At 47.7% G+C, this 21,320-nt stretch overlaps 1 protein-coding gene across 1 annotated transcript in view; it reads left to right on the top strand.

Moving 5' to 3' along the window:
• The window catches only part of ASH1L (ASH1 like histone lysine methyltransferase), an 81,094-nt gene that overhangs the window by 43,991 nt on the left and 15,783 nt on the right, over positions 1-21,320 (top strand). Inside the window, 11 exon segments of the mRNA XM_070766388.1 lie at positions 101-316; positions 3,180-3,274; positions 9,006-9,079; positions 11,213-11,258; positions 11,848-11,956; positions 13,388-13,594; positions 14,970-15,116; positions 16,923-17,031; positions 17,330-17,491; positions 18,984-19,078; positions 20,863-21,020. Of these exon segments, the coding sequence (XP_070622489.1) occupies positions 101-316; positions 3,180-3,274; positions 9,006-9,079; positions 11,213-11,258; positions 11,848-11,956; positions 13,388-13,594; positions 14,970-15,116; positions 16,923-17,031; positions 17,330-17,491; positions 18,984-19,078; positions 20,863-21,020 (1,418 nt within the window).

Genomic DNA, 21,320 nt, shown 5'->3' with positions numbered 1-21,320 from the left:
CTTGACTCCTGTTGATTGGGCCCAATGGGTGGGCCCAAGATTTCCAGAGACCCACCACTAACTCACTCCCCTCCCCTTACCCCCCAATGTCTCCTTCCAGCTTTTCAGAAGCTGCCCCAGACCCCCTCCCTCCTCCCCCTCCTCCACCCCCTCCCCTCCCTCCCCCTCCTCACCCCTCGGAGGCTGCTGGGAAGCCCCCGGAGAAAGCCGAACAGCCGACGGCCCCCCTGGTCCAGCGGGAGAAGAAAGCGGCCCGCCCTCCGAAAAAGAAGTACCAGAAGGCTGGCCTCTACTCGGACGTCTACAAGACCAGCAAGTAAGTTGGGAGGGGGCTGAGGTCTCCTCTGAAGATAGAGCCCCCCCGGCTCTATATTTCTCCCCATCCACCCAACCCGGGCCTTGATTTTCCCTGGTTGGGCTCACATTGGCCAAGACAGACAGTCCTCACTTAGCGACCGTTCACACCAGCCCAGGGGTAGGCCAAGTTGACTTGTGGACTTCATCTCCCAGAATTCCTGAGCCAGCTGAGGAATTCTGGGAGTTGAAGTCCACAAGTCTTAGAAGAGCCAACTTTGCCTACCCCTGCACCAGCCAATTGGGAGTTCGCTTTGGGGTGGGTTCGTTCCTTCTGTCTGTCTGTCTGTCTTTCTTTCTCTCTCTCTCTTTCTTTCTTTCTTTCTCTTTCTTTCTTTCTCTCTCTCTTTCTCTCTCTCTCTCTCTCCTGTTTCCCTTTATCTCTCCCTTGCCGCCGCCTTTCTCTTTCTTTTTCTTCCTTACTCCTTTCTTTCTTTCTTTCTCTTTCTTTCCCTTTCTCTTTCTATCCTTTTTTGTCTCTCTCTTTCCTCTTCTTTCTCTCTCCTTTCCCTCTGTCCTTCTCTGTCTTTCCCTCCCTCCCTCCCTCTCTCTCTCCCCCCCCCTCCCTCTTTCCAAATCCTCTCAGCCCAGGGGGGGTGGACCGCAAGTGTAGACACGCTCGGTGCTGTTGGACTCAACTTACCGTCTTCTCTGGAGCCCACACACAAAATTCCTGAGCCGCGTCCAAGTTAAAGACTACTCCACTCACAAGACGCATGACTCACCCCGCGTTTCCTATTTGATTTTATCGGGTCCCTCCCCTCCGCCCCTCTCGGCTTTCAGGGGGAGATCCAAAAGCCCCTCAGAAAGGCATTTATTCTCAGGAATGTTTCCTCCAGAAATATATAAAAGTCCCCCCTCCAGCAAGGAAGAAACGCTCTCGTCTGGCCTCTCTCCTTGGCAGCCATGTGGGTTTCCAGAGAAGGGGGGGGGGGCTCCATGTACCACGAAGTTAACCAAGTTAAATGCAGAGGGGTTCCCCCCCCCCTTCCTTGTGGAGCCCAAAGCCTCTGTGTGGTATTTCTCTCTGGATAGAGTGGGCTTTGTGGCCCAGGCTTTTTTTTAAGGGGTGGAGTGGAGAGAGACAGAATTTACGGGTGGTTCTGACCACCGATAGACTTCCAAAATTGCTTACGTTAAATTTACGGTGGCTCTCAACCTTCCTAATGCTGTGACCCTTTAATACAGTTCCTCATGTTGTGTGTCCAATCACACTTGGCCAATAAACAATTCTATTCTGTTCTATCCTGTCAGGTAACATGATTCAGACAACCGGGGCTGTGTGAGATCCTCAGTGCTCCCTAAGCTGAGTTATTTTGCAGGTGTTTCTTGACCCAAGTGGGCAACCTCATCAGTGCTGGGAGGGTGTGGGCTCTGCTCTGTTTATATATATTTATATTTATTAATATATATTTATATATATTTATATATATTTATATATATTTATATATACAGTATTTATATATATTTATATATATTTATATATATGTATATTTTATTTTATGTACGTTGAGAGCATATGCACCAAGACAAATTCCTTGTGTGTCCAATCACACTTGGCCAATAAAAATTCTATTCTATTCTATTCTATTCTAAGCCCACTCCCTTCTAGCACTGGTGAGGTTGCCCACTTGGGCCATGAAACACCTGCAGGAAAAACCACCAGGCTCAGAGAGCACCAAGCTAGCTACAGATACACTCTCTTCTGTTGGTAGAAACGGGGAGGCGGTGACTTCTAGTCCCGCCTTCATCCCCAAGACAACCTGCTGACTTTGGGCCAATCGCTCCCTGTCCTAAGAAGGAAGTCAGCCCTTGTCTGGAACAGGAATCCAATGGGAATAGAGCTGAAAGTTGTAGGTTATCTCTCTTCTCTTCCCCCCCCCCCCCCAGTGCAATGCGTTATTAGCACACTCGGAGGGGGGTGCATGGAGATAATGGTTGCTGGGGGAGCCTGCCCTCTGGTGGCGGTACAATTGATTGCACCATTGCACGCCGCTCCGAGTCTCCGGAGAGGGGCGGCATACAAAACTAATTAATTAATTAATACATTGCAAATGGGCTCCTGGAAATCTGGTGGGGCCCTTGCTTTGAAAATCTACTTTGTAGTGGATTCAGCCTGTAGACTTGATACCCTATAAAAGACGCCATTTTGATGCTGGTAGATGCGACACGATCTTTTTAAACGACCTGGTTATATGTTAAAACAGCAGCTGGAATTTTATTTGCACAGCAGTGCAAAAGCGAAGAGATTCCCTACAGAGGAAGACTTTAATATAAAGAATATTAGAATGTGCAGAAATGTATAGATTAACACTAACATTAGCAATGGAGAAAGAAGTCAGGTTCTACATTTAGGCAAGAAAAAAAAACAAATGCTCAGGTACAGTATAGGTGGTAGTTTGCTCAACAGTAGTAACCAAGAGAGGGATTTTGGAGTCCTAGTGGGCAACCGTTTAAATGTGAGCCAGCCGTGTGCAGCAGCTGCCCAAAAAGCCAACACAGTTCTAGGCTGCATCAACAGAGGGAGAGAATCAAGATCACGTGAAGTGTTCATACCACTTTACAAGGCCTTGGTAAGGCCACACTTGGAATACTGCATTCAGTTTTGGTCGCCACGATGCAAAAATGATGTTGAGACTCTAGAAAAAGTGCAGAGAAGAGCCACAAAGAGGATTAAAGGACTGGAGGCTAAAACATATGAGGAATGGTTGCAGGAACTGGGTAAATTTCTAGTTTAATGAAAAGAAGGACCAGGGGAGACGTGATAGCGGCCTTCCAATACCTCTTTCTCTCTTTCACACACTTTCTCTCTCTTTCTTCCTCAGCCCCAAAAGCCGCCTGATCCAGTTGAAGAAAGAAAAACTGGAATACACGCCCGGAGAGCACGAATACGGCTTGTTCCCTGCACCTATTCACGTAGGTGAGTGAAGACCACCCTCTCTGTTGGCTCCTCCTCTTCCTCCTCACTGAACTCTGGTAGAACCACGAGACGTGCAGCTTCCTTTGGGGTGGTGGTGGGAAACTGGGTGTCAGGGAGGAGGTACCTTGTGGGTTCAGGATTCAGCCAAGGATTGCTGTTCCTCAAGATAAGAGCACCCCCCCCCCCCAAGAACACCAAACCTTCCTTTGCCAGAATTAGAGTCCGTTTGATGTAGTGTTAAAGCACCAGGCCAGAAACCAAGAGGCTGGGAGTTCCAGTTCAACCGCAAGCTTGAAAACCAGCTGGGTAATTTTGGGGACAATCGGCAGGAGTCTGGGAGTTCTAGTTCTTATTATTTGACTTTGTTTATTATATCTACTATTTACTGTTGTAAGTGGCCCTGAGTCCCATTGGGATTGGGCGGCATATAAGTCAAATTAATTAAATTAAATTAGTTTTGCCTTAGCCATGAAACCTGGCTGGGTGACTGGGCCAATCACCAGGAGGCTGGGAGTTCTAGACCCACCGTAGGCGTGAAAGCCAGCTGGGTGACTTTGGGCCCATCACCAGGAGACGGTGAATTCTAGCAAAAGCCAGCTGGGTGACTTTTTGGACCAGTCCCTCCTCTTCAGCCACCTCACAGGGTTGTCGTCATGGGGAAAAATAGGAGGAGGAGCAAGACGTATTAGATATCTTCTCCGTCTTAAATTACTCTTAAAAATATTTTTTTTAAAGGATCAAAACAATTTTTTTAAAAAAAAAATTCTACAAATGCCACTGCTACATTTTCCAAGTGGAAAAGACGCCCTGCCTGTGCTACTTTTTGTTTCCCAAAGGTTTGGAACCGTTTCTTCTTAAGCAATAAAGTAGGCAATCTTTTTTAGTTCAGGAAGATAGGTTTTGTGATTAAATTTTAAAAAAAAGACGCCCCTTGCAAGCATATAGCTGTTTGGTCCTCTCTTCCTTTCCGTTGTGTGTGAGTTGTAAAGGGTTTGCAGCCCTGGAAGCCAGGTTTGAATTCCTGAAGTGGGTGTGGGTATATGACTTCTCCCCACAACGGGAGGGAGGAAGGGGGGGGGTGACATTTACACCCAGCCCGACATCTTCCCCAATTATGGCAAGCGCCTTTCCACCGTGTCTGTAGTTACAGGACGGAGGCAAGCTGCCAAGGGTAACAATAACCTGGAAGGGGCCCAGCGAGGAGGCCGGGCCTGGCCGTCAGTGCGAGCTGCCTATTTTCCTCCCCCCCCCAGCCGAGAATCCGCCTCGTGGAGTCCCACCCCCACCCCCTTTGCTCCTCCCACTGCCCTCCCCACCCTCAAATTCACAAGAGAGGAAAGCTCCCCCCTGCTATCGTCCTTGGAGAGGGGCAGCATACAAATCTAATATTATTATTATTATTATTATTATTATTATTATTATTATTATTATTATTATTATGTCAATACAACACAGCAAACGAGATCACTATGCTGGATTTCGTATTTCATCACCAGTCAGGCACTTCCCAAGCACCTAGGACTGCGTGATGTAGCGGCGAATTATGTTTGCTGATCCCAGTAAAGTGGCCTTTTGCAATTGACAGATGGAGATTTTGTCAATTCCAATGGTTTTCAAATGTCCACTGAGATCCTTTGGCCTTGCACCCAGCATGCCAAGTACCACTGGGACCACTTTCACTGGCCTATGCCAGAGTCGTTGCAGCTCGATTTTTAGATCTTCGTATTTCACTAATTTCTATTATTATTATTATTATCATCATCATCATCATCATCATCATCATCATCATCATCATCATCTTTTGTCCTCCACCTTCCAGTGCTGAGAATCTATGGAGATCCTCAAGTCCTCCCATGGAGGGTAGGGGCTTTTCTTCCCCCCCAAAAAAGCAACTGGACTTTCTTGGGGTTTTTTTTTTTTTCCTTTGGAAGATGTTTCTCTTCTCCACCACGACGCTTCCTCAGCTCTGACTTGGACAGTGGGGAACGGAAGGATGGATGTTCCTTGCGGGCACAGCTGGCCCTTTGCATCCTATTTGAGCAGCGATGGGATCTTCTTCAGCTTGGGTACCGAAAGGCTGTGCATGCCCAAACCCATAATGCAGTGCGCACAACCCCTGCGCTGTCCACCCTTCGCACATAGGCCTCACCGAAGCCTCTGGACTCCTGGTTGGCTTGTTTTTTGCCAGAGCTTTTAAGAGAGAAAAAACAGCCGGGAAGAAGGTCAAAAATCAGCTAGCCACCAGGCTCTGCAGCTGACATAGGGCAACGCCTTACGTGCCCTCAGATAGGCTGTGTGGAGAAGGCTCAGGGGATTCTGACACAGATAAAACTCCAAGTGGCCTCAATGACGCTCTAAAACAGGGATCACGCGAGGTTCGCCACCCCTGTTTTAGAGCGTCGTTGAGGCCACTTGGAGGTTTATCTGTGTCGGAATCCCCTGAGCCTTCTCCCCACATTTATTTTCACCACTCAGGTGACCCCAAGGACATCGATCAGTCTCCAAGCAGCCTCAACGGCTCTCTAAAAAGGATGCAAATGACCAGCAAGGAGTATCAATCCTTCCCTTCCCCACCATTCCACCAGAACTGGAGATACTTCCTGGATGAGGAGTGAAACCTCTTCAAAAAAAAAGGGACCTTTGGGACTTCCAGGGCTGAGCTGCTCCCACCTTGTCTTGGAGGAAGGAAGCCCTTGCTTGCTTGCCCCCCGTGTGATGAGAATCCCCCATGTGGGAATTTGTGAAATGGGAAGAGGGGCTTTAACAGGGGGGGGTTCCCCTCCTCTTCCCTCTTCTCCAATCCCAGACTGCCGTTTCCTTAGACCCTCCTGGAAAGATCGGGCTGCTTTAATGAGATCCTCGGTCCGGGCTTAAGATCCTTCCCTGCATCACACAGGATTTATTTCTCTGCCTTAGCTGTGGTTGCTCCTTTTTTATTTTGAGGGCGAGAGCCAGCGTGTCCCCCCCCCCCCCAATCTCTGGGCCAGCCGCCAGTCTCTTGAAAGAGCCTTTTGTTTCCTCCAGTGAGGTCATAGAAGTGAAAACAGATTCCCAGCAGATTCCGCCGCTTCCTGGAACTGGCGGAGCAAAACTTGAGGCTCTGGAAAATCCGAACAAATGTGGAGAGCTCCGCGGCTGCCTCTACTCTCTCCCTCTCTCGCAAAGAAGCCCCAACTCCGGGACTTTCCACTCCCTTCTACGGCTCTGATGCCTTCCGGGCGCCTGGGCTTCCAATCCCAGAATCCTCAGCCCCAGGCAGGGGAATTCTGGGAAGTGTGACGGGCAAGCGGTCAGGAGCCTCTCCGAATTCGGTTCTCTGGCTTAAAAGGGCACCCGTGGAAACAGCTGCCTGGGAATTCAAGGCAGATGGATCTTTCTTGGTGATTCTGGTTGAATCTGCAGCCCCTAATGCAGCATTTCTCAATGCCGCGAGCCCTTCGTACCGTTTCCTCGTGTTGTGGTGACCCCCAGCCATAAGTCCAGCGCCAATTCCCCCAACAGAGCCTTTAAGCAGATTGGCAGGAAGGTCACAGGGACGTCCCCACTGTAAACGCCTGATTGGTCGGATTGTAAAAATATGTTCAAAAGGCACCAGAATAGAAGCTTTAGTTCCTTTTTTTAAAAAATAATTTTTATTGATTTTTGTAATATAAAGGAATACACACCACACAAAACAGTGCGCAGTGAAATGTCACCCAACAGCATTCATTCAGTCCCTCCGCCAAATGAAGGTGTACAAATTTATAATTTTTTAAAACCAGGAACATCAACGTACAGTGGTACCTCGTGATACGAACCCCTCGTGATACGAACCCCTCGTGATACGAACCCCTCGTGATACAAACCCCTCGTGATACAAACCCCTCGTGATAGGAACCCAGGGTTCAGAAATTTTTTGCCTCTTCTTACGAACTTTTTTTGGCTTACGAACCCACCACAGATCGCAAAATGGCGCTCCGCTGGGCGCCACCGCCCAGCTGTCACCTTTTAAAACAGCTGGGGGGCTTCTCGGCGTTCTCCCGAACCCGAACTTTTCGGGTTCGGGTTTGGGAGGCCCCCGAGAAGCGCCGCTGCCCGGCTGTCACCTTCTGAAACAGCCGGGGGGCTTCTCGGCGTTCTCCTGTACACCGAACCCGGAGGTTCGGATTCTGGAGGCCGCCGAGAAGCGCCCGGCTGTTTCAGAAGGTTACAGCCGGGTGGCGCCGCCCGGCGGAGCACTATTTTTGCAATCGGCAGCAGCGTTTTTGGCCAATCTGGAGGCTGGATAGGAGGTGGGGAATCCCAATAGGGAATTCCATGGGCGGAGCTTTGACATCAGGAAGACGTCCTTCCTGGAGGCCGAAAGTTCGGGTTAGTGAGAACGCCGAGAAGCCCCCCGGCTGTTTTAAAAGGTGACAGCGGGGCGGCAGCACCCATTTTGCGATTCCCCCCCCCCCCCCTTTGCACGCATTAATTGCTTTTACATTGTTTCCTATGGGAAACAATGTTTCGTCTTACGAACTTTTCGCCTTACAAACCTACTTCCGGAACCAATTAAGTTCGTAAGACGAGGTATTACTGTATTTACAAAGTGTAGAGTGATTCCAATTTCCTCTTCCGGAAGCATCAAGCCGAGGAACCCGAAGGGGGCCAGGAACAAAAACACCCACTCCTAGCTTTCCCGCAGGGAACGGCAAATTCGTTTAAACACACCCTTTCCTGCCATGGAAGAGTTGTGGATTTTAGCGGCTCTTTCTTGTTCTTTCCCGCAGCAACACTCATGTAAGGAAGGAGATCTTGAAAGATTCTTGGCAGATCATAGCTGCACGCAGGCGGGGGAGAGCATGAGAATTTTATTTTGTTTTTATTTATTATTATTTTATTTTTTTTGCAAAAAGTTGAGAGTCTCAATCATCTAGTCAGAGGTTCCCTCTGGTATAAAATCTGGAATTATAGTAGCCGAGGTCAACAGGCGCCAAGGAATTCTGGGAGTTGAAGTCCACGAGTCTTAAAAGTTTCCAAGTTTGAAGATCTCTGATCTTGGGCCTGGTTGTCCCAAAGGTGTTTTTTCCCCAAAATGAATGTGGATCCCCCCCCCCCTCAAAGGCATTTCGCTTCTCATCCACGAAGCTTCTTCGGTTCTGACTGAAGGCTGGAGGAGGGAAGGACTCTCCGAGGGAGTGCTAATGACCAGAGGGCTGCGAGCAGTATAAATCTTTCCAACCTCCACTCTTCGGTCAGAACTGAAGAGGCTTCTCGGGTGAGAAGCGAAAGGTCTTCGAGGAAAAACTGAGTCCAGCTGTCTTTTGAGCAAACACCCTTGGGGCTGTTTGCAAAATAATAATAATATTGGAGATAGAGAAAAGCAGCTAGGCAGGAGTCTACAGAGAGGGGTGGCATATAAATATAATAAATAATAATAATAATAATAATAATAATAATAATAATCATAATCCCGAAGGTATAGGTACAGATTAGGTGAAACCTGAGTCAAAAACATGAGAAGGCAGGACAAGAAACAACTATGGATGGAAACTAATCAAGGAGAGAAGCAACCTGGGATTTAGGAGAAACTTCCTGAGCGTGAGGGCAGTTAACCAGTGGAACAGCTAGCCACCAGCAGTTGTGGATGCTCTTGCCTCGAAGGGTATAGGGTCTCCTAGACTATATATAGGGCTGGACTAGAAGACCTCGCAGGGGTCCCTGCCAGCTCTGTTCTGATTGGATGCATTTCTTCGCTCCCCTCTCGCAGGAAAATACCTTCGGCAAAAACGGATCGACTTTCAGTTGCCTTACGACATTCTCTGGCAGTGGAAGCACAACCAGGTAAGAGGGTGTCCAGTTCGAATGGCCCAGGTCTGAATTCGGCAGAGTCACCTGCTTTCGGCCGCAGCTGCCCTGAACAAAGCCAGCCGTCTTTTTTTGCCAACGGCAGTGGTTGAAAAAGAAGGAAGGGAAGATGTTGAAAACATGTTCTCCTTCCTTCCTTCCTTCCTTCCTTCCTTCCTTTCTTCCTTCCTTCCTTCCTTCCTCTCTTTTTCCTCTCTCCCCTTTCCTTCCTTCCTTCCTCTCTTTTTCCTCTCTCCCCTTTCCTTCCTTCCTTCCTCTCTTTTTCCTCTCTCCCCTTCCTTCCTTCCTTCCTTCCTCTCTTTTTCCTCTCTCCCCTTCCTTCCTTCCTTCCTCTCTTTTTCCTCTCTCCCCTTCCTTCCTTCCTTCCTCTCTTTTTCCTCTCTCCCCTTTCCTTCCTTCCTTCCTTCCTTCTTCCTTCCTCTCTTTTTCCTCTCTCCCTCTTCCTTCCTTCCTCTCTTTTTCCTCTCTCCCCTTTCCTTCCTTCCTTCCTTCCTCTCTTTTTCCTCTCTCCCTCTTCCTTCCTTCCTCTCTTTTTCCTCTCTCCCCCTTCCTTCCTTCATTCCGTCATTCCTTCCTTCCCCTTTCTCCCTTCCTTGCCTTTTCTTCCTTTCTCCTTTCCCCTTTCCCACTTCCCTTTCCCTTCCTCCTTTCCTCTTCCTTCCTCCTTTCCCCCTCCTTCTTCCCCTTTCTCCTTTCCCTCTCTTCCTTCCTTCTCTCCTTCCCTCCCTTTCCCTCCCTTCTCCTACCTACCTGCCTGCACTCAACACTTCCCATCCCCTCTAACCGTGCCTCCCTCAGCCTCCTCCCTCCCTGCCGTGATCAATTGTTCATCTGGCAGGTCTCTTAATCCTGCCAGGGACTTTTATTCTGACAGGGAGGCTCTTCAGCAAGGATGTCTGGTGGGTGGATGTGAGTGTGTGTTTGTGTGTGTGTACGCCAGGGTGAGACACCCCTCCGGAGAATTTAGATGTTCTGCCAAAATGCCTGAAAAAATTTCAGGCCTTATTTTTCTTGGATCCAGGCCCAAGGGGAGAAAAAAAAAAAATCCCCCTCTTCTTTCCACCCCCCTCCCCAAAAAACATTTTCTTCATTTTATTTCTCCCGCTTTAAAAGCCAAGCTGAAGAAGGAGGAGGAGGGGTTTGCTAGGCAGCTTCATAATCTCCGAGACCGCCTTCTGCCGCACGAATCCCAGCGACCGATTAGGTCCCACAGAGTGGGCCTCCTCCGGGTCCCGTCAACTAAACAATGTCGGTTGGCGGGCCCCAGGGGAAGAGCCTTCTCTGTGGCGGCCCCGGCTCTCTGGAACCAACTCCCCCCGGAGATCAGGACTGCCCCTACTCTTCTTGCCTTCCGTAAACTCCTCAAAACCCACCTTTGCCGTCAGGCATGGGGAAATTAAACATCTCCCCCTGGGCACGTTTAATTTATACATGGTATGCTTGTGTGTGTGTCTGTTAGTATATGGGGTTTTTAAAAAAATCTTTAAATATTTTAATTAATTGGATTATTTATGATTTGTTTTCACTTGTTGTGAGCCGCCCCGAGTCTTCGGCGAGGGGCGGCATACAAATCCAAATAATAAATAAATAAAATAAGAACCTAAGAAGAGCCCTGCTGAATCGGGCCAAAGCCCATCGAGTCCAGCGTTCTGTGTTCCACAGTGATCCCCCAATTGTCCATGGGGATCTTGAGCAGAAGAAGGCAAAACCCTCCCTTTCCTTTGACCCCCAACAAATGGGACCCAAGGGAACCCTGCCTGCCTCAACCAACATAGAGGGTGCACATGGACATCTGTTTCAATGACCACCTATGATACACTTGGCATCCATGAATCTGTCTCATCCTGCCTCGAAGCTCTCCAGGCTGACAGCTGTCACGACGTCTTCTGGAAGGGAATCCCATCAACCAACCCTTCCCCATATGGGAAGGGGGAAAAACTCCTTCGATCCAAAGTCCCTTCCATTCCTCTTCTTCTGTATTCTGAGCAGGGGTTGGGGGGGTCAGACTAGAAGACCACCGAGGTCCCTCCCCAGCCCTTTTGTTCTGTTCCTGGGCGGCCCTGCCTTCTGCAACTGCAATAAACGGCCCTTTCTCCCTTTCCTTTTCAGCTGTATAAAAAGCCGGACGTCCCACTTTATAAAAAAATCCGATCAAGTAAGTCCCTCCGGTGTTTGTCACGGCTTCCCCAGGGGTGGGTGGGTCCCCAGACAGCCTTCCCACCTTGAGTCCCCTGTACCCACCTCCCTTGATTTTACATCATTCCAGGCTGTCTGGCTGATAGCTTGAAAATCCTAGGGGGGGGGAGGGTGAAGGGAAAGGAAGGGAGGAGGGAGGGAAAAAGGTTGGAAGAGGAATGGAGGAAAGGAAAGGAAAGGGAGAATGGGAGGGAGGGAGGGAAGAAGAAGAAGAAAGGAAGGGAAAAGTAGAAGCCAGGAGGAAGGGGAAAGGAGGAAGGAAGGAAAAGGAAAGGGAGAAGGAGGGAGGATGGGAAGAAGAAGAAAGGAAGGGGAAAGGAGGAAGCCAGGAGGATGGGGAAAGGAGGAAGGAAGGAAGAGGAAGGGAGGAAGGGAAAGGGAAGAAGAGGAAAGGAGGAAGGGAAGGGAGAAAGGGGGAGGAAGGAAGGAAGGGGAAAAGAGGAAGAGAAAGGGTAGGAAATTTGAAGCCCCCCCCCTCTCCATCCTAAGCTGAATTCGGGATCTCCTTCCATCCTGTGCTTTATTTCTCTCCGCCGCTGCCCCTCCAGATGTTTATGTGGATGTCAAACCCCTGTCTGGTTACGAGGCCACCACTTGCAACTGCAAACATCCCGAAGACAGCCGGAAAAGCGGGTGCCTGGACGACTGTTTGAACAGGTAGGTGTGGCGTGAGGATTCGAGCCCAGGGACTCCTCGACAGGCGAGGGTTCGTTTTAGGGACCGTTCCGAAGTCACAACGGCCCAAAGTGACAAATTTGCACCTTCACCCCCTGTGGTCACACAATCCAAATTCAGAGGCTTGGTGGCTGGTTCATGTTTATGACGGTCGCAGCGTCCCCAGGTCACGTGGTCCCCGTTTGCGACCTCTCCTGAAAGCCCAAGTCAGCAGAGAAACCAAGACTCATTTAGCAGCCATGTCACTAGCAGAACAACTGTGGTGATTCACTTAACGACCGTGGCAAGAAAGGACGCAAAGTGGGACAAAACTCACTTAGCAAATGTCTCGGCAACCTAAATGTTGGGCTCAATTGTGACTGTAAGTCAAGGATTCCCTGTAATTGAGAAGGGTTAGGGAAAACAGAATAGAATTCAGAATGGAATAGAGAATGGAATGGAGGGGAGGATATGGAATAAAATAGGATAGGATAGAAGATAAGATAGAGAACAGAACATAAAATAGAATAGAATAGAGAATATAGTAGAGATGAGTAGAGAAAAGAATGAAATGGAGGATAGGATAGAGAACAGAACAGAATACAAAATGGAATAGAAAATAGAATAGAATAGAATTAAATTTAAACATGCCTGGGATAAACATAGATCCATCCTAAGGTAAAATACAGGAAATAGTATAAGGGCAGACTAGATGGACCATGAGGTCTTTTTCTGCCCTCAATCTTCTATGTTTCTATGAATGTAGAAGAGAATAGAGAATATAATTGAATAGGAGAGGAGAGGAAGAGGGAGGAAGGGAAAGAGAAAAAATGGTGATGAGAAAAAGGGAGAAAAAGAAAGGAAAGAAAGAAAGAAAGAGAAAAAGGGGGAAGGGAAAGGAGGAATTGTGGGATTTGAAATCCACAAAACTTAAAATTCCCGTGGTTGGAAATACCTTTTCCAACTTAAAAAAAAAAACCTTATTCACTTTTCCCAGTGGGTTTTAGAGCGGCGTCTCTCAACCTCGCCAACCTCTAAAGATGGGTGAGACTTCAAAAAAATATTTTTATTTTCCCCCTCCATGTGTCCAAGAGTTACATCACCATAAAGCAAAACATAATAGAAAATCACCAAAACCCCCACCTTGCTTGGGTTTCAATCTAAATCTTTTTATTACCAATATCGGCCCGTCTGGACTTCCATTATCTTCTCGCTCATCCCTCCTTTGCCTTCCTCTTCCCTTCTCCCCTCAACTCTTTTTGACTTTCTCTGCCTCTTCCACTGCTCCCCTTCCTGTCCCCTCCCACGCCCACAGGGGAATTCTGGGAGTTGACGTCCACCCCTCTCTTTAAAAAAAAAATAAAGCTGCTCCAGGCGTCGGGTCGCTCCCGGTGCCTTCTCACCCCCCCCCCCTGCCTTGGGCTCTCCTTTCAGGATGATCTTCGCCGAGTGTTCGCCCAACACCTGTCCCTGTGGGGAGCAGTGCTGCAACCAGCGGATCCAGAGGCACGAGTGGGTGCAGTGTCTCGAACGCTTCCGGGCGGAGGAGAAAGGCTGGGGCATCCGGACCAAGGAGTCCCTGAAGGCCGGCCAGTTCATCATCGAGTACCTGGGAGAGGTGGTCAGCGAGCAGGAATTCAGGTAAAGGCCCTGTGTTGGAAGCCCTCTCGCCCAGGAAAAGGAAGGTGGGGAGAAATGCCTAGGTCAGTGTTTCCCAACCTTGGCAACTTGAAGATATTTGGACTTCAACTCCCAGAATTCCCCAGCCAGGAAATGGTGGCTGGGGAATTCTGGGAGTTGAAGTCCAAATATCTTCAAGTTGCCAAGGTTGGGAAACACTGGTCTACGTTACACAGTCTGGAGGTACATAAAAAGAGCCAAGCTGAATCAGGCCAAAGCCCATCGAGTCCAGCATTCTGTGTCCCACAGTGGGCCCCCAATTGTCCATAGGGATCCTGAGCAGAAAGAGAAGGCAAAACCCTCCCTTTCCCCTGACCCCCAACAAATGGGACCCAAGGGAACCCTGCCTGCCTCAGCCAACATAGAGGCGGCACATGGACATCCGTTTCAATCACCACCTATGATACACTTGGCATCCATGAATCTGTCTCATCCTGCCTTGAAGCTCTCCAGGCTGACAGCTGTCACGACCTCTTCTGGAAGGGAATCCCATCAACCAAGGACCCTCTGGGTGAAGAAATATTTCCCTTGATTTGTCCTTGATTTTCTTACCTGTGAGCTTTAGGGAGGGCCCCCCCCCCCCTTGTCCTAGTATTGTGTGATAGAGAAAATAATTTTTCTCTATCCACCTTTTCTATCCCATGCATGATTTTATACACTTCAATCAAGTCCCCCCTGCAACGCCGTCTTTCAAGGCTGAAGAGACCAAGGCGTTGCGACCTGGTATCATAAGGGAGGGGCTCCATTTCCTTTTAGTCTGATCCCCTGCTCAGTATAGAATGACTGACTCGGAAGGTCATCTATTTCAGTTCCCCCCGCTCAGAATACAGAATAACAGATTCAGAAGGGACCTTGGAAGTCTTCTAGTCTAGCCCCTTGCTTAGAATATAACAGAGTCTGAAGGGACTGTGGAGATCCGCTAGTCTGACCCACTGCTTACTATAGAATAGCAGGCTTGGGAGATCTTCTAGGTCGGCCCTCCCACTCAGAATACAGAATAACAGACCATGGAGAGCCGCTAGTCCAGGGGTAGGCAAAGTTGGCTCTTCTATGGCGTATGGACTCCAACTCCCAGAATTCCTGAGCTAGCATGCATTGGCTCAGGAATTCTGGGAGTTGAAGTCCACAAGTCATAGAAGAGCCAACTTTTGCTTACCGCTGCACTAGTCTGACCCCCACTGCTCAGAATACAGAATAACAGAGTCGCAAGGGACTTCGGAGGTCTTCTAGTCTGACCCCACCCCAGACTTAGAATGCAGAATAACAGAATCCGAAGGGACCTCGGAGGTCTTCCAGGCCCCCCCCCCCTTCACTTAATGTTTGCTTGGCTTGTCAGGAACCGGATGATTGAGCAATACCACAATCACAGTGATCACTACTGCCTCAACCTGGACAGCGGGATGGTGATTGACAGCTACCGCATGGGGAACGAGGCCCGTTTCATCAACCACAGCTGCAACCCCAACTGCGAGATGCAGAAATGGTAAGCGCCCCTCCCTCTCTCTCCCCCAGCCCCCCTCCGGCTGCCTTCGGAAAACCGCCCCTTGCCTCACCGTGCCCCAGAAAGCGAATGGAAGCTCAAATCCGGGCAGTCCTCGGTTTATAACTGTTCATCTAGTGACCATTTCGTCACTGAAAAAAATGGACTCCTACCGCCATTTTTCCACACTTACGATGAGTGTGGAAAAATGATGAGAATATATCTCCCGAACGAAATTCCGCCCAGGCGACAGGAAGAGCAGTGGGCCAGTAAAAAAAACACTGCTTGCTCTATTCAGTTGCCCAGACTCTACCCCGCAAGGGATTGTGGGGTCATTAAATAAGGATAATTATGATAGTGATTCACTTAACAATTATGGCAAAGGAAGTGCAGAATGAAGTAAATAAAATGTTAAATACAGTGGTACCTCAAGATACGAACCCCTCGTCTTACGAACAACTCGTGATACGAACCCGGGGTTCAGCAAAATTTTGCCTCTTCTTACGAACTTTTTTCGAGTTACGAACCGGCGTTCGGAGACTGCTGGGAAGCCACGTTGCTGTTTTAAAAGGTGACAGCCGGGCGGCGGGGCTTCCCAGAAGCCTCCTGAACGCCGGTTCGTAACTCGAACAAAGTTCGTAAGAAGAGGCAAAATTTTGCTGAACCCCGGGTTCGGTTCGGGAGGTTGCTGGGAAGCCCCCCAGGCCGGCTGCGACCTTTTAAAACAGCCGCGCCGCTTCCCAGCTGTCTCCCGAAGCCGAACGCGGAAGTTCGGCTTTAGCGTTCGGCTTCAGGAGACAGCTGCGAAGCGGCGCGGGTGTTTTAAAAGGTCGCAGCCGGCCTGGGGGGCTTGCCAGCACCACCCCGAACCCCGAACCCGGGTTCGGGGGGGGTGCTGGGAAGCCCCCCAGGCCGGCTGTCACCTTTTAAAACAGCCGCGCGGCTTCCCAGCAGTCGCCGAAAGCCGTTTTTTTTGCGGGGGGTTTTTTGGTTGCACGGATTAATTGACTTTACATTGTTTCCTATGGGAAACAATCTTTCGTCTTACGAACCTTTCGTCTTACGAACCTCCTCCTTGCACCAATTAAGTTCGTATCATGAGGTATTACTGTATTAGGTGGATAATTACAAAAGAAATAGCGATATTAGTTAAACAAAGAGAATTAAGAGACTGCAAAGAAATAAAAACTGCAGCATTGGAAAGCGCTCAAGCGGTAGTGGTATTGGGTTGGAAAGAGTCTAAAAAATGGACATTACAGAACTGGTTCTGGTACATGGTGGATCACATTCATTTTGAAATCATGGAAATTAGATTAGAAAATAAATTGGAGAAGTTGATGGTACGATGGAATAAGGTGAAAGATTATATGTTGAGTAGAACTTGTGACGAAAATGTGAAAAATAAACTCCAATCACTCTTTGAATAGTAAACAAATGCAAATTAGAGCTAAGGAAATAAAAGAATATAAACTAGTAAATATTTGAACCCCCGCAACTGGTGGTGGTGGTGGTGGTGGTGGGTATTGTCAGTCGGGTGATGGGCACATGCATGTTTGTTTTATGTTATTTTTTAATGTGCAAAACCAATAAAAATATTTTTAAAAAACCAATTATGGCAAAGGAGGGTCTTAAAAAGCGGCAAAGCTCCTTTAACAACCATCTCACTTAGTAGTAGACATTTTTGGGACTACAGTATTTGTACAATTGCGCGGAGAAATGCATTAAAACCTAGTTGTTGTGTTTAGGTGGCTTTTGTTGTTGTTGTTGTTTTAATGAATCTTTTTATCATTTTCCTCTCTGTGCCTTCAGGTCAGTCAACGGCGTTTACCGGATCGGACTCTACGCTTTGAAGGACATGCCAGCCGGCACCGAGCTGACTTATGATTACAATTTCCACTCCTTCAACGTGGAGAAACAGGTGAGGGCAGGGGTTTTTCTTGGGGGGGGGGGGAAAGGGGTCTCCGTTCTGAGTCGTAAACATTAGTCAGTGGCCAAGAGTCTTAAATTGTTTGATCTTGGGGCTCCAACGATGCTGCAATGTTCCCCAAGACCCTTCGTAACATCCAACTGTCACTGATCGACAGGAAGTTTGTGTCTTAAAAAGCAGTTCAAAAATCAAACAAACGAGGGGTGCAGTTTGGTCTTGCTTGTCCCCCCCCCCGAGGACCCCCCCGCCCACCCATTTTAACCCGCTCCCCCGTTTTCCTTCCCCCTAGCAACTCTGCAAGTGCGGCTTTGAAAAATGCCGAGGGATCATTGGCGGCAAGAGCCAACGGGTGAACGGCCTGCTCAGCAAGGCCAACCAGATGGTCACGGCCCAGAGGCGGCCGAGCCGGTCCAAAGAAAAGAGGAAGTCCAAGCACAAGTTGAAAAAGAGGGTGAGTGAGTGGGCACCCCAAGTTCACCTGGGCACTTCAGCATCGGTCCGAGGCATGGGTGAAGTTCCAAAAAACCCCACACCAAACAAACCCCAACCCGCGGGGCGGGAGAGGGGTGAAACCTCTCGCAGCTCCACCCCATGGAAGCATTTCAGGGAAACAGAAATCAGTAAATTATTGTGTTTTTTGGAGTATAAGGTGTAGTTTTCCCACCTTCAAAAGAGGCTGAAAAATTGGGTGTGTCTTATACTCCAAATGTAGCTTTTTTTTCACCAGCCTAACAAGGCGCTAACGATCTTCCCCACTTGCAGAATTTTTTCATTGCTACTCCAAAGTTTGTTTTTCACCAGCCCTAAGTTTTAGCAGGCTTGTTTTCATTGCTACTCTCTGGGAGGAAGAATTTTTGCAGCCCTAAAGAGGTGCTCTTCCCTGCTTGCAGTATTTTTTCATTCCTACTCCCTCCGAAGACGTTTTTTTTTCAGTTCTAAGGAAGTGCTAAAGCAAGTAGGATGCTTGGCTGCATAGCTAGAGGTATAACAAGCAGGAAGAGGGAGATTGTGATCCCCTTATATAGAGCGCTGTGAGACCCCATTTGGAATACTGTGTTCAGTTCTGGAGACCTCACCTACAAAAAGATATTGACAAAATCGAACGGGTCCAAAGACGGGCTACAAGAATGGTGGAAGGTCTGAAGCATAAAATTTATCAGGAAAGACTTAATGGACTCAATCTGTATAGTCTGGAAGACAGAAGGAAAAGGGGGGACATGATCGAAACATTTAAATATATTAAAGGGTTAAATAAGGTTCAGGAGGGAAGTGTTTTTAATAGGAAAGTGAACACAAGAACAAGGGGACACAATCTGAAGTTAGTTGGGGGGAAGATCAAAAGCAACATGAGAAAATATTATTTCACTGAAAGAGTAGTAGATCCTTGGAACAAACTTCCAGCAGACCTGGTTGGTAAATCCACAGTAACTGAATTTAAACACGCCTGGGATAAACATATATCCACCCTAAGATAAAAATACAGGAAATAGTATAAGGGCAGACTAGATGGACCATGAGGTTTTTTTCTGCCGCCAGTCTTCTATGTTTCTAATAATTTTCCCAGCTTGCATGATCTTTTCATTGCTACTCCTAAGTTTTTTTCCAGCCCTAAGTCTTTGCAGGCTTGTTTTCATTGCTATTCCCTGCACACACAAAAAAAAGGGGGGGGGGATTAGCTCTAAAATAATGTGCTGAAACTGACCAGACTAAAGACACTAGCCAGATGAATACCTGGTAGGCAGATTTTTTTTTGCTTATTTTCTTCCCCCAAAACTAAGGTGCGTCTTATGCTCCGAAAAATATGGATAAAACAAACCCCATATTTGTAAATATTCTGTATCTTTCTTTTTTCTTTTTGGTCTTTGATGTCCGCCTTCTCTCCATTTCTGCGCAATCTTAATATTTTTATTAATTCCATCATCGTTTCCGCTCTTGTCTTCCAGAAGGGCCACGTTCCCGAAGAGCCCAGCGAGAACGCCACTCCTCCAACTCGGCTGACTCCCCAGCTGCAGATGAAGCCCATGTCCAACAGGGAAAGGTGAGGGGAAGAGGAGGGCTACCGGCTCTCAGCCTGGGCTCTTGCCAGCCTCAACAAAAGGGTGGGGCGATCCTTCCTCCTACTAGAGCCGAGGTGGCCCAGTGGTTAGAGTGCAGCACTGCAGGCTATTTCCAGCTGACTGCTAGCTGCAGGTTTGGCAGTTCAAATCTCACCAGGCTCCAGGTTGACTCGGCCTTCCATCCTTCCGAAGTGCATCAAGTGGGGACCCAGATTGTTGGGGGCAAGAGGCTGAATCTGTAAACCATTTAGAGAGGGCTGTAAAGCATTGTGGAGCTATTTATGTGCTATTGCTATTGCTATTGATGGATGGATGGACAGATGGGTAGGTAGGTAGGTAGGTAGATAATCAAATCTCACCAGCTCCAGGTTGACTGAGCCTTCCATCCTTCTGAGGTGGGTAAAATGAGGACCCAGATTGTTGGGGGCAAGAGGCTATTGCTATTTATGGATGGATAGGTGGGTGGATGGATGGATGGATGGATGGATGGATTAGGTAGGTAGGTAGATAGGTAGATAGATAGACAGACAGACAGACAGACAGACAGAAAGACAAACAGACATAGATAGATAGATAGATAGATAGATAGATAGATAGATAGATAGATAGATAGATGGATGGATGATAGACAAACAGACATAGATAGATAGATAGATAGACAGACAGACAGACAGACAGACAGACAGAAAGACAAACAGACATAGATAGATAGATAGATAGATAGATAGATAGATAGATAGATAGATAGATAGATGGATGATAGACAAACAGACATAGATAGATAGATAGATAGATAGATGATAGATAGAAAGATAAACAGACATAGATAGATAGATTGATAGATAGATAGATAGATAGAAAGAAAGAAAGAAAGAAAGAAAGAAAGAAAGAAAGAAAGAAAGAAAGAAGCCTTCCATCCTTCCGAGATGGGTCAAATGAAGACCCAGATTGTTAGGGGCAAGAGGCTGACTCTGTAAAACCGCTTAGACACAGCTGTCAAAGCACTATGAAGCGGTATATAAGTCCTAAGTGCTATTGCAATTGCTACTTGGTGGGTCTTGCAGAAGTTGTAAGTATGTGTTGTATGGTTTTAATTGCTGGGGTTTTATATATGTTTTTTAATATTGGATTTGTTTTACTGCTATATTGTTTTATTATTGTTGTGAGCCATCCCGAGTCTTCGGAGAGGGGCGGCTTACAAGTCCAATAAATCATCATCATCATCATCATCATCATCATTATTATTATTATTATTATTATTATTAAAGAACTAAGGAGGCCCAGCCTGGTGCTTCGGAGTGGATGACCCCTGGTTTGCCACAGCTTGGCTAGCCAGGAGTGGAAAACATGGTTGGTTGGTTGGCAGTTGATTAGTGGGTGCCTGGTTGGGTGAAGATTGGTTGGTTGATGATGGTTTGGTTGTTGGTGATTGTTGCTTGGTTGGTTAATGATACATTGGTTGGATGGGTGGTGACTGGTTGGTAAGAGGTCGCTTGGTCAGTCACTGATTAATTGGTTGATTCGTGTGCTTGTTTGGTTGGTTTTAATATGGAAGTAAGCTCTACTACCCAGAAATTGTAAAAGTGTGTCCAGGAATCGATTAATGGAGCCAAGCGATTCTAGTTTGCATTAGAAGCTCAGCCTATGGTGGTTGCGATGCTTACCCGGTGTCCTAAAACTTGCAGAGTTGGAAGGAGCCAAAAGGACAATCTGGTTCAGTGTGGGGAAAACCCCCATCGGACATTTTTCTCTTTCCCCCTTCTAGGAATTTTGTGCTGAAACACCACGTTTTCCTGGTCCGCAACTGGGACAAGATCCGCCAGAAGCAGGAAGAGGTCAAGCACGACAGCGACAGCCTCCACTCGCCCTCGTTGTACACCCGCTGGAATGGGATGTGTCGGGACGATGGCAACATCAAATCCGGTGAGGGGGTAACTAAACCTCAGCCTTCTCCTCCTCACTGCCCATGTGCTAAACCCAGCTGCTTGGGATAAGAGAATAACAGAGTTGGAAGGGGCTTTGGAGGTCTTCTAAAGAAGGCCTGCTAAAGAAGGAGACCTTATTATTTATTTATTATTTATTTTATTTATTTATTGGATTTGTATGCCGCCCCTCTCCGTAGACTCGGGGCGGCTAACAATGATAAAAACAGCATGTAACAATCCAATACTAAAATAACTAAAAAACCCTTATTATAAAAACCAAACATACATACAGACATAC

Source organism: Erythrolamprus reginae, chromosome 13, assembly GCF_031021105.1.
Source record: "Erythrolamprus reginae isolate rEryReg1 chromosome 13, rEryReg1.hap1, whole genome shotgun sequence".
Lineage (NCBI taxonomy): Eukaryota > Metazoa > Chordata > Lepidosauria > Squamata > Dipsadidae > Erythrolamprus > Erythrolamprus reginae.
The sequence above is the reverse complement of the archived record's forward strand: the minus strand, read 5'-3'. Positions and strand labels throughout refer to the sequence as shown.